Source organism: Vicugna pacos, chromosome 3, assembly GCF_048564905.1.
Source record: "Vicugna pacos chromosome 3, VicPac4, whole genome shotgun sequence".
NCBI classification, from domain to species: Eukaryota; Metazoa; Chordata; class Mammalia; order Artiodactyla; family Camelidae; genus Vicugna; species Vicugna pacos.
This window is the reverse complement of record NC_132989.1, coordinates 14,725,021-14,737,399: the sequence shown is the minus strand read 5'-3', so window position 1 is coordinate 14,737,399 and position 12,379 is coordinate 14,725,021. Positions and strand designations below refer to the sequence as shown.

General features: G+C 53.6%; 1 protein-coding gene across 10 annotated transcripts in view; it reads right to left on the bottom strand.

Moving 5' to 3' along the window:
* CAMK2A (calcium/calmodulin dependent protein kinase II alpha) overlaps window positions 1-12,379 on the bottom strand; it is a 62,161-nt gene that overhangs the window by 6,397 nt on the left and 43,385 nt on the right. For 4 of the 10 annotated variants that reach the window (XM_072954871.1, XM_072954829.1, XM_072954846.1 and 1 more), the window contains 4 exons: window positions 11,768-11,800; window positions 10,727-10,775; window positions 3,708-3,783; window positions 1,000-1,094 (listed from right to left, as the gene is read on the bottom strand). In XM_072954871.1, the coding sequence (XP_072810972.1) occupies window positions 1,000-1,094; window positions 3,708-3,783; window positions 10,727-10,775; window positions 11,768-11,800 (253 nt within the window). Of the gene's footprint in view, window positions 1-999; window positions 1,095-2,677; window positions 2,816-3,707; window positions 3,784-10,726; window positions 10,776-11,767; window positions 11,801-12,379 lie in introns of those variants that run through there. The other 6 variants (XM_072954872.1, XM_072954837.1, XM_072954870.1 and 3 more) reach the window with 4 other exon arrangements.

The following is a 12,379-nucleotide window of genomic DNA, read 5'->3' as shown; positions in this document are numbered from 1 at the left end:
TACAATTTTAATAGTAAGTCCAGCGAAAATGAAATCAAGTTATGTAATCCGAGCTCCATGCTTTCGCCTGCAAGGGATCTGAGCCTGAGACTGCTCTCTTTTTGGTAACAAGGTGAATTATAAAGCACTGGATGTTTAAGACAGACTAGCACCAAACTGAGCCTTTCCTCTTGAAGGAGCCAGATGTATTGAGGAGAATTTAGAAAGGCACCAACTTTCTCACTGTGTGAACCAGTGCTTTTTCCATTGGTGTCCCAAAGCACCAGAAATCACCTAGTGTAGCCTCAGTGATACGTGCCTTCCCTCTGGAGGACCCTGGACCACCGCCAGGGCCTTCCTGTGGGTCCTGAGCTGCGTGAGTCTAACCTGCATGTGCTTTGGTTTGTCCTTATCTGACCCCTGGCCAAGGTGAGATGCGGACACAGGCAGAAAGTGCCCTAGGTCAGGCGCAGCCTCAGCCCCCGGACAGCCCCTGGTTGCAAAGCTGCCAAGGTCTCTCCTGCAAAGGAGAAACCCGGGAAGGACAGACATGCGGACAGAGACCTAGACAAACAGGCAGGGCACAGCAGTGTGAGCTTGGTCCTCTCTTCCCCAGACTGCCCACCCACACGCCAGTTTGTAACCAGCTGGGCAGCTGGGGTGGCCACAGGCATTAAGGTGACTGTAACTTGGGGGTGCACCCTGGTGGGAAGGCTCCCTGATCTGTGGAGTGGGAGTAAAGGCCTCCCCCAGGCCCTCCCAGGGTCATCGGCAGGAGAGGGCTGGGAGAGCTTGTCACACTTATCCCAGGTCCCCATCCTCAGCCACAGCAGGGACAGGCGGACGGGCCAGAGTTAGGAGAGGGAACCAAGATGGTACCAACCCCTGTCCACATGGGCTCTTCCTCTTCGCTGGTTCCTGAGCCGCCCCGGGGGGCCCTGCCTGTCACCCTGCTGTGCCATCCGGCAGGACACGAACAAGAGCAGACAACAGGCAGCCCAGAGGGAAGGGATTGCTCACGGTTTTCAAAATAGAATCGATGGAAGTCCAGGCCCTCGACCAGGTTCCCCAGGGCCTCGGGTTCGAAGGCTGTCATCCCGGGGTCACACATCTTCCTGGAGGGAGGAAGTCAGAGGAGAGAGGGGCTGGGATGGCCTCTCGGAGCCCCCCTCCTCCAATTCCAGGGGCCTGGACCCCAGGAGGCTGCGCCTGTGAAATTAGAGTGACTGCACCCACCTCACAGGGTCACTGAGGTTGGCGGATGGGAAAGGGCTTGTACAGTGACCGTATGGGGCACAGCGGACTGGCCAGTGCCATTCAGAACTGGGAAGCCTGGGGCCAGGTCGTGGCCCTGCCACTTACAGGTTATGAGACCCTCAACAAGTGGCTTAACCTCTCTAAGCAACAGCAACGTGAATGTCGTGCAGTTGTGCACTGCACTAGGGCACCAACGGGGATAATTCAGCCTGTACACCACTCCCGAAATTGCATCCCCTGCTCAGGACAGCAGATCCATCCAGAGGGAGCTTTTCCTAATTTGCCTTCCTAGGGCAGAGACACCTTTTCCTTCACTTTAAAGTAACTTCTGTTCACCAAGCAGGTGTGTCCCTGGAAGGAACAGCATTTTGCTACGTTAAACAAAGGCGCCCTATTGTTGGCAGCAGCCTTCCTATCGTTCCTTCTTCTGTAAGATGAGGAAAACATCACTCCAAGAAGTAGTGCCTGGGAGGAAGGAGCCCAGGGCCTGGCCGAGGAGGCCCTCTGCCGTGTATTTTCAGCTCAGTGCTCCTTCCCAGGTCTGTTTTCTGGGAGGCCCTGACAGCCAGACTAAGGCAGGAAAAAACTGTCTCCTCCACCCCCAGGTCTCTGGGATTGTTGTGGCCCAACATGGATCCCTGTGATGACAACAGTGAAGCCACGGACAGGAAGTCCCCCAAGATAAGCAAAGATCCGGACTTGGGGAGGGACTGAAGATACTGGAGGAGAGTGCCAGGCCCAGCATCATCTAAGCCGGACTCCGTGGTGAGTGCAGGGCGCTCCGTCCTTGCTCTGTGCTGTCTGGTCTTTGTGACTCCAAACAACTTGCTTCTCTACTCAGGACCTCAGTTTCTCCAGATGGATTAGCTAGGGGCCGGGGGGTTGTGCTCAGACCACATGGGATGCTTGGGGCTCTTCCAGCTCAAGAATCATTCAAAGCTGGGGGTCTTAGTCCTGATTGTCTGGGAGACTAAGCACCCCCAACCACTTCCCCAGCGGAACCCCTCTCCAGGAAGTCTCTGGGCTTCCCAGCGTCTGAAGGGACTCAGAGACCGTCTGCTCCAACTCCGTACCACATGCTGGGAAGCAGAGGCTTAGCAGGGCCAGACTCAGGGTACCACAGGCCCCAGAGGTCAGGGCAAAAGGTCAGAACCTAGAGTAGGCTGCAGGTGCCAGAGGAAGTGACATCACAGAGGCGGGAGGCTTGGGGTCCAGAGGAGCCATCTCTCATCCCTCCCGCCTTGTCTGTGTCCTCCAGACCCACTTTCCGGATCTCCCATGGCTGACTTAACTCTTTCTAGGGCTGAATGCAAGACCCGTTCAACAACGCATTTCCATGTTTTTATGCAACCCCCAGGAGCACACGTGCACACACACCCACGCACACCCCTTGTGCACATAGTCACAAACGTGCACGTGTGGCCAAGTGCATCACACTTACATGTACATGCGGCCTCGGTCTCACACCTGCACCTTCCAAAGTCCTTGTTCCTCCAGAGATAATCCGATTGCTGGGGCTTTGCCACCCGCTGCTGCTGAGACCCTCCCACAGTTAGAATGCACCTGGCCTGCCAAGCCTCTGGGAGACAAATTTTAGCTCCTGGGCATAATGGAAACCAGGAACAGGAAGCCCAAAGAGCAAAGCCTGGCCAGGTTAGTCCCACTTTACTTGATCCCAATAGGCCCTTAGTTGGCAGCTTTTGTCCGCCAGAAAGTACATGTTGGGTCTCCAGGCCCAGGCCTTGCCAGCTCTGGCCAAGACGATGAGGCCTCAGCCCAGAATCCTAGCGAGATCACCCTGGGGCCAGCTGAGGGCCTGTTTGGAGCAGCTGAGGGCCGGTTTGGGGCCAGACCAGCAAGGGTGATGGTGACCACCAGGGGGCGCTCCAGCCAAGCCTTTGCATACAGCCGCCCCTCCAAGGCTGGTCCAGGTGTGTAGGGATGTCTCATGCCACCTGTTTCATTTTATGTTATTTTTGTGCGCTCTGCCTTATCCTCCAGAGGATGTAAGGTTACTTTTAGGGGTTCTTTTGCTCACCCCTGCTCACTGGAGGTCACACCCTATGGATTCCTGCCCACTCCTGCCCATGTGAGGTCAGAGAACTGAAGAGGTCCAGGGTGAGGACTCAGGCCCATGAGGCAGGACTGAGGAGGGGCCTGCCTCCCTCCTGCCCAGCTCATCTCCTGAGGAGGCTCATGCTTGGGGAAGCAAAAGTGTTTTGTCGGCATTCCTCCTGGGGAACAAGATAGGAGAAGGAGGAGGAGCAGGACTGAGATATAAAGTGGTGTGAGCTGAAAGCTTAATAAAAGCATAAAGTCTGAATGCAAACCAGAAATATGAGTTCAGCCTGATTCACAGCACATGCAGAGTGAGTGAATGAGGGTCAGAGATGAGGACCCCCAAATTAGCCATCAGTGACCCCTGATCAACAATCCAGGCAGGACATGCAGAATGGGCCCAGCCGACTCACGTGTAGGACTCAAAATCTCCATTGCTTATGGCTTCAATCAGCTGCTCTGTCACTTTTATAATTTCCTGTTTCCGCACTGTAAGGCAGGAGGGGACACAGAGAAATAACAGTGACAGTGATGGAGCACCACCCACCATTTCCTGAGTCCTCATCGTGCACCAGTCCCTGTCCTGGGACCTGAGGGCTGCATACAGTTTGTCTCCTTTATCCTCACACTGTTCCTGGGCATCATTACTCCCATTTCATGGAAGAAGAAATGAGGCCCAGAAAGGTGAAACGGTGCGCAAGTGCCCTCAACCACAAAGGGCAGAGCCAGTGCCGCAGTTGGCGCCTCTGCCTCCCAACAGCATGCATGCTGGACATTCTGACTCTAGGCTGATTTGAACTCAGGTCTTGACTCCGAAACATGCTTCCCCATCACCTTGCTTGGCCACCTGAATCCCAGCAAGGTCACCTGTGGTCATTGTCACCAACAGCCACAAACCAGGGACTCCCCCATTGCCCAAACTGGGGCCACTAAGGAAGGGCTTGGGACTTACTCATCCCTTAGGTCTGGGTGAGTTTTTGCGCTATTTGGGTGCCTGTAGGAATCAGGCACTGAGCTTTCCAGAACTTCCTAGGCATAATGAATCCCAGTTGCTAAGCCCTGGCCTCCCCCGTCTGCCACTGCCACACCACAAACAGCTGCTGTCTTTCTGGCACAGGATTAGACATATTTTCTTTTTCTTTAAACCCTTATAATTTAGGGGGTTGTGGGGGGAGGTAATCAGGTTTATTTATTTTAATGGAGGTACTGGGGGTTGAACCCAGGACCTCATGCAAGCCAAGCATGCCCTGTACCCTCCCCTGTCAGCTTTCATATTAGGTGAATGATGTTCTGAGCCCCAGTTTTCCCATCCGTATAATGGGGACACCATCACCTCTCATACATTCAATGCCAAACATGCTAGGAATAGAACCCAGACTTCAGTACCAGACAGGGTTTTATCTAAACCCCAGCCCAGGTCCTCATGAGCTGTGCAACTGTGGGCCACAAGGTTGTCTCCTAGTCCATCAGATGGAGATAACAGTGCCCTTCTCCCAGGTTTGTCATTAGCGTGGGATGAGATGTGCCTAGCACGTAGTAGGTCCACATTGTAAGTGCCATTTCCTGCATCCTCCCACACGCGTTACTGCATCTGCTCCCCACAGACACCCTGGGAGTGGGGAGCAGGCAAGGCCAATTTCCCCTGCTCTGACACATGAGGAGATTCAGCCTCAGCGATGAGGGAATTTGAAGCCAAGTGTCCCGACCCCAGTGGGACCGTCCTATCAGAAGCCTCACGTGGTTTCCCAGGGGCAGGCCCTCCTCCCCTGCTCCCCCAGGCTCAAGCTTATCCTCAAACCTGGTCAGCTAGCTGGTGCGCTGGAGCAGCCTCAGGTGAGGTAGGTGGACATAGGTGACACATTGTCCATCTCAGGCTGGAAGCGTGGGAGGGCGACCACCCCTGGTGGAGGCCCAGTCCCCACCCTTTCCTCACCAATGACCAGTGCCCGCCTGTCTCACCTCACACCAGGGAGCTCACCCCAGGCCCAGAGGACACAGAATCACAGGACACTCAGGCTGCAAGAACCCTTGGAGACCAGGGACTCAGACTCCTTAACAAACTACTGGAGAAACAAAAGCCTGGTAAGGGCTATGACTTGCCCAAGGACACATAACATTTTGAGTGCAGTGTGTGGCTCCAGCCCAAGGCCTTTTCAACAGGACCCAGGAGATCCAACACGCTCCCTGTCATGTTGGGCCTCTGTCCTTGTCTATTTCCCAGCTCAAATACGAGCTCCGTGGAGGCTCACTGATCCCTGGAGCCTGCAGCAGGCCTGGCCCCACAGGCATTTGTTACTGAGTGTGTACGCTCGGTGCTGGGTGCTCAACCTGCAAATCTTACAGCCTCTCGGCACAATCTCATGTGATTTTTCACCTCGGAGTCAGAGGTGAACTCCAGTCACACTGGAGGCAACAAGTTAAAGAGTCTGCTCCAGTGGACCACCCCTCCCCAGCAGACCATGCAGCTCCCAAGCCCATCCCCCTCTCCCCCACACCACCTGCCCCTCAGGGCAGGGCCCCGTGCCCTGCATAGCTCTTGGCACACAGCTCTTGGCACACGGTGGGTGCTCGGTAGACGTAACGTCATCGAAGTTACCATTTTCAAAGCCAGTCACTGCAGTGAGCCACCAATTCTTTATCTCCTGGCTCCGCTAAGAATCACCAGGGCTGGGAATGAGTCTGTCTTAGACCATGAGCTCTGCCGGGTCGGTCTGGGGCCTTGCCTGGGGCAGGGACATAGGCGGCATGAATGAATGAACAAGAGATGGACCAGATCAGGGTCTGGCGCTGCTGCTTTGCCCTGTTCCCTGGAACTGCCCAAGTTGCCCGGTGGCCTCTGTCCCTAGGAGCCCAACAGCCTGACCTCCTGGTCACCTCTGCCCTCCTTCATAGATGCTAGAGACTGAGGATGGGGAGAAACCCACCTCCACCAGGAGACACCTCATTCCAGCCTCTCCAACACAGAATCAGGGTGACGACCCAGTGCGAATCCCCGTGCTTCTGGCAGGCTATGGGGCCCGTGCCCCTCCCTTGCCTGCTCTGCACAACGTTAGGAGCCCTTCCAGCTTGACATTCCACGAGCCTGTGCTTAATGTCCTGTCTCCTGTGGGCTGCTTCTCTCTGCCACCTCAGAGGGGCTGGCAAAGTGGTGAAGGGCATGGATTCTAGAGCCAGATCCCGAGTTTGGATCCGGGTTCTGCTATTTAATAACTGCGTGCCCTGGGGCAAGGTACTGCCCGGGACCTCAGTTTCCCATATGTATAATGGAGCTACTAATAGTACTTACCTCATAGAGTGGTTCTGAGGATGGAGTTAAGAATAAATCAATAAAAATAACTAACACACATATGGTCCTTACTCAGAACGAGCTACTGTTCCAAGCCCTTTATATCAACTCATTTCTGTAAATAATGATGCATTATGTAAAGCTTGAGAGCAGCGCCTGGTACCCCCGAAGTTAGAACTCTGCTTGTTATCACTGGAAGGCTCTGAATTGGAAGTTTTCCCCGAGGACATCCTCTACCCTCTGGCCCAGGCAGGGACACTTCCCAGCAGCCTGATACGTGACGGTTCAGTCTTGGCTGGAACCTTGGGGCTTGCAGCCTGCTGGACAGCTTACGCCATTTGCACTCACCTCCTTCTTTCAAGTTGAAATCTCCCCCTAAAAGCCCCTGGTGATAGTTCTGGTCCCCTTTCTGCCTTCTAGGGCCCTGCAGCATGCACCTGCTCCCCCAGGCTCTATGCTGTCCCTGCTACCAGTCTTTTCTTCTCAGGGCTGAAGGCCTCCAGGATGTGGTTTGCAGGATCTGACTCAGGCTGGCCATCTACTCTTCAGGGGTACTTGAGCTGTTTAGCTGCTTCTGTGAGTGTGAGCACACAATCCCTAGTGAGACTTGAATATTGCAGAATATCAGATCTAGGGTAGCACTTTATGCCCTCCTCAGTTCTGGGCACAATACCACTATTAATGCAGCCTGAGACAGTGCCTAAGTTGGCCTCCAGCCACTCAGGACACCAAGTTTGCCAACAGTCAAAGCCTAGTGGCCAGGAATCTCCCTAGCTTCATTCCCTGGGACCAAAGATCTGGGGTTGTGGTGCTCCTTAGAGCTGGAGAAATTCATTCTGGTTCTGAGCCCCTCCCCTGCCCTCAGCAGTCCCATTGCTATACGAAAGATTCATTCAGCAGCTGCTCAGTAACAACTTCTGGCATTTCTCACGTACCAAGTGTTCACCCAACCAAGAGTGCTCCCCTATCGATGGGAAAGCTGAAGCCCCAGAGAGGTTAAGACACTCTCTCTAGGTCACACACCATGCCAAAGCTGAAATGGGATCAGCATTCCTAACTAATACTTCTCAGAATGTCTCTGCCCAGATTCTGAGACAACACTTTGGGTCGGAGAGGAAATTAAACTTTCAAGGGGCTGACTAGGCGGAGGTAGGGCAGTGGGGAGGAGGCCTGGTAGAGCCCTGTGCCATTCAGAAGGTGAGAGGCCTGTGTATTAAGCCTAAGGTGTTCTGAAATATTAATGTCCCTTTCTTTGCTCAGGGGAAAATGTTCCCTGGAGGATGACATTTCTAATTAACTTTAATGTTAGGTCAGAATCCACCAGCCAGCTGCTATTCTCACTTAGTAAGAAGACTTAACGAATTAACACCAGAAAATAGTTCTCTGGAAACTCTCTCTGAGGCCTGGAGAAGCTAAGGGAGGCACAGGGCTCCTCTCTCCTGCCAAAAAGGGGTAGAAGCTCCTGGCTGAGCCAGCATCTTTCATCAGACAAGACATTTTACATGTGGGGAAACTGAGGCAGGAAACGGGGACCCAGTTCTGCCATTAATAACCTGGATGTGCCCTTTCTCTTTTCTGGGCCTCAGATTCATCTCTTTTAAAAGGGGCACATGTGAATTAAAATTCAGCACTCCACATGGTCCCATTCTGATGTCTCTAAAGCAGAGGGTAATGTCAGACCTCAGGGATGCAACCCAGAGCCATTACCCCAGGGGCAAAATGTCTTTAATGGGTCACATTCCACGTTAATAGTGCATACAAATTTTACATTCTATTACAAATATTTCTCTGTCTGTTTAACATATAAATATTTGTCTTAAAATCATTCTGAGTAAAACTGATGCTCCAACAAAATGTCATGTGGCTTCCTGTCATTCAACCATAAGATCCAGTTTGGGGGAAAAAAAAAGAAATTAAGATTTATTCAGCAATGACCATGTGCCAAACACTGTGTAAGCACTATATATGCAGCCTCTCATTCGATCTGCACAACAATCCTCTGAGATTGATACTATTATCATCATGTCTTTACTGTCAATGAAACTGAGGCTCAGAGAAGTTGAGTGAGTTGTCTAAGGTTGCCCAGCAAATGGACTCCAGGGAAGAAGCACAGAGCCAGTTTGTCTCCACAGTCCCTGTCTGTTCTTCTTTTTTTTAACAAACCCTTGTGTCGAGGGCTGACTTTCAATAGATCGCAGCGAGGGAGCTGCTCTGCTATTTACGAAACCCTGACTCAGAAGCAGGTTATCTACGAATGGTTTAGCACCAGGTTCCCCACAAACGTGCGGTGCGCGATGGGCAAGAGGGCGGCCGCCTTTCTGGCCGCGCCCCGTGTCCCAGAATGAAGGCCTCTCTGCACCGGACCCTGGTCCCCACACGCGGCCGGGCATGCTGCGCCGCGCGGGCACGCGGGCGAGGGCCCTACGGCGGGGACGGATGGAGACCGGCTTTCTGAGGCCAACCGAGGCTCTCGTGGCGCTGCCGTATCGTTCAGCCTGGGCGGGATTCTGACTTAGAGGCGTTCAGTCATAATCCCACAGATGGTAGCTAGTCCCTGTCTGTTCTGAGACTAGAATGATGGGGTCACAACGAGTCTCCTCAAAATTCCAGCACCTAACTCTTACCATTGGGACAGCATGCCTCAAATATGGGGAATGTTTCAACCCACTTGAAACCTGTGGAATTGGAATCCACAGGGGCAGGCCAAGAATGCAGTTAGAAAGTCATACTCAAAATGCTGACCTGATCCCAAGGGAAGTCTTCACGATAATGTGTTTTTAAAGGTTGTCCCTAGTGCCATTATAGAAGCTTGATTTGCTCTAGCATCAGGCTGTGGTGATGAAGTGACTGTCTCCAGCCACCCTCGTCCCCCTCCATCCGGGAATGACCAGAGAGGGACACCCACAGGGTGGGGCTGGGCTTCCAAACATCCCGACAGAGTTAGGAGGCAGTCATGGCGTTTGGTGTGTTAAAACTGCCTTAAATAAGCCTAAATGGCAATTGTGCAAAAATATTACATAATAAAATGTTCTTTCCCACGTCATTGAAAACCTTTAGAGGCAAATCATCTAAACACCTGGACATCTCTAAACTGGCACAGCTGTGATCTCTCCAGGTCAACGCTGTTTTTCTACACTTCAGAGGCTCCCCAGGTGTCTCTGACACACACCCCAGTGTGAAACTCCCACCCTCGCCGGTCCCTGTCCCGGGGGAACAAGGAGAGCTGGGTATAGAAAGAGCAGCAGGACGTCACTAACACATCCAAGGACTTGGTGTCCCATGGGCAGAAGTCGACGCTCCCTCCTCCCTCCTCCAAGCTCCAAGCATACTTTCCACATACCCCAGCCACCCTAGTCAAGGTTGTGAGCCCGGCCCTGGAGCCACGCTGCCTGGATTCATATCCTAACCCTACCCTACAGGAGCTCTGGGACCTTAGGCCAGCTTACCCAACCCTCAGTTTCTGGGCTGCAGAATGGGGTTGATCACAGTCCCTACCTCCTAGGTTTGTTGTGAAGCTCAGGTGAATGTAAAGCACTTGAAAGCAGGTCTAGCACACAGTGAGGGCCCCATGAAAGGCAGCCATTACTCCTAGTACCATCCTGGTATTTCCTCTCCTGCTATCAGACCATGGTTATCTGGGGTTTTGCTCCCTTTCGTCTGAGGGCTTGTGAAAACTGTTAGCCACTGGCCACAGCAACCCCAGCACTCGGAGTTGCTCTGGGGCAGTATTTCCCATGTTCCAGTTGGCTGAACTTTCTGAATTTTTGCTTTCCCTTCCTTTACTATGATTCCTTCAAGTTTTTTAAATCAATTCATTTTTTAAAAATTCAGGAACACTTCAAAAGGAAAATTTATACTGCTCTGATACATCTACGACTTGACTGTGTTAAATTAATGTTTTCTGATACATGTTAAATTAAACACATAACCCCTACAAGAAGGAAAGTCCATCTGGGGTCCACTGGTGGGCCAGGTCCCTCGTGTGGGCAAAGGCCCCGCAGTGCACCCAGTCTATAAGGAGCCGAAGTGTGGCTCTTTGTAGAGAAACAGGACACAAGGTTGGCCTTGGGGCCCTTTCAGGCCAGGGGCTGTCCATGAAGGGGGCCTGCCAGGAGGCCCAGGGGCTGAAGGCCAGGCCCCTCCTACCTTTGGTGTCTTCATCCTCAATGGTCGTGTTGGTGCTCTCGGAAGATTCCTGCCAAAGAGAACACAGGAGGTGGTGAGGCCCACCTGACCAGCAGGAAGAGGTGTGGTCAGTTGGGGGCTGCCCCGGCGGCCTGATGCTGCGGCCCGGTGTCTGTAAATCTCATCGGCTCTGCCATCCAGATGCTGTACTGAAAACCCTATCAGACTTCAAGCCTAAAGAAGGGCCCCTGCTAAGCTGGTGGCTGGTGGGGGTGGGAGGAGTGGGGCGGGGGCGTGGCTGAAGGGATGGATGCATGGAGAGCCCTGGCCTTTCTGAAAGGGCTGGGAGAGGGTCCTGGGCCCTATCTGCTTGAGGGAGCAGAGAGGGGGCCTGGAGGATCAGAGAGGCACATGGTGGCCGCAGAATGGGGAAGGAATGCACACACTGGCAGGAGAAGAAGAGAGGGGAGTGGGGAGGCCCAGCGTGAGAGAAGCTGGGCTTTTCAGGGGGAGAAAAATCACACAGTTGAGGAGACAGCAATGGAGTCAGAAGAAGAGGGATGTGGGCCACCATGCCACCGCAGGAACCCCTAGACAGAGGCAGGGGCTGGTGGCTCCTCTGCCACCGGCGGGCCCTGGGTAGCCTCGCAGAAGCTCAAGAAGGGCCCCTATGGCGCCCACTCCTTTGGCCAAATCAAGCCCCCTAGAGGCCACAACTGGCACAAACCAAGCCCCGAGATGAGTTCCAGAGCAGAGGGCGGGGAGAAGCGAGAAGCCAAGGACTGGATGTGGGATGGGCTTCAAATCAACCTTTGCATCCCAGGGAGTTCTCAGGTCTACCGTCAGGCTGCTGGTCTGGGCCATGGAGTTGGAGGTGTCAACAGAAACACGCCAACAACACGCACACACAACACACATATTGTCACACGAGGCACACGTACCAAGCACGCCCTGAGCACCCTCTCCCCGCCCCGGGTTCCCAGTGCAGCCTGCAGGAGGGAGGCAGGAGCGAGGGTTCGAGGCCCAGGATTTACCGGCGTTTGGGAGACGGCAGACACTCACCATTAACTGAACGCTGGAACTGGACTTTCTTTTCTGGAAAAACAAGGAGAAGAGATGGGACAGGAAAAGACACAGCATGAAAACGGCAGGGAGCAGAGGAACAAACGACAAAGAGGGGTTGGAAGGAGGATGGGCCTCGGGGTCATCCTCGGTGGTCCCTTGCCGGCAACAGCATCGGGACAAGGAGTCAGGGCCACTAGCAGCAGCTGACCTGGCAGGGCCAGTCCTCTCTCAGCCTGGAGTTCTAGGGCCTCACGCACAGCTGCCTGGGCCTCAACCATCCAACCTCCAAGCTCCAGGCCAAGCCTTTCTTGGACCAGGGCTGCCCCTACGCCGAGCTCTGATGCGGGAAGCAAATCTTGGGTCTGGGGTGCCAGATGCCTAAGGCCTCCAGAATCCAAAACTCTTGGACAAAAAGGCCCTCAGTTCTGGAGATAAGGCCCAATGTCTCCTCCTAGACTCCCCAAGCATCTCTGAGGAACGGATGAATGTCCTGGTTTGGTTGAGTGTCATAGTCACTTAGGAAACTTGTCAAAAATACGCATAACCAGGCCTCTTGAGGAGTCTGATAACTAGGTCTGTGCTGGGGCCTGGGCATCTTTATTTTAAACA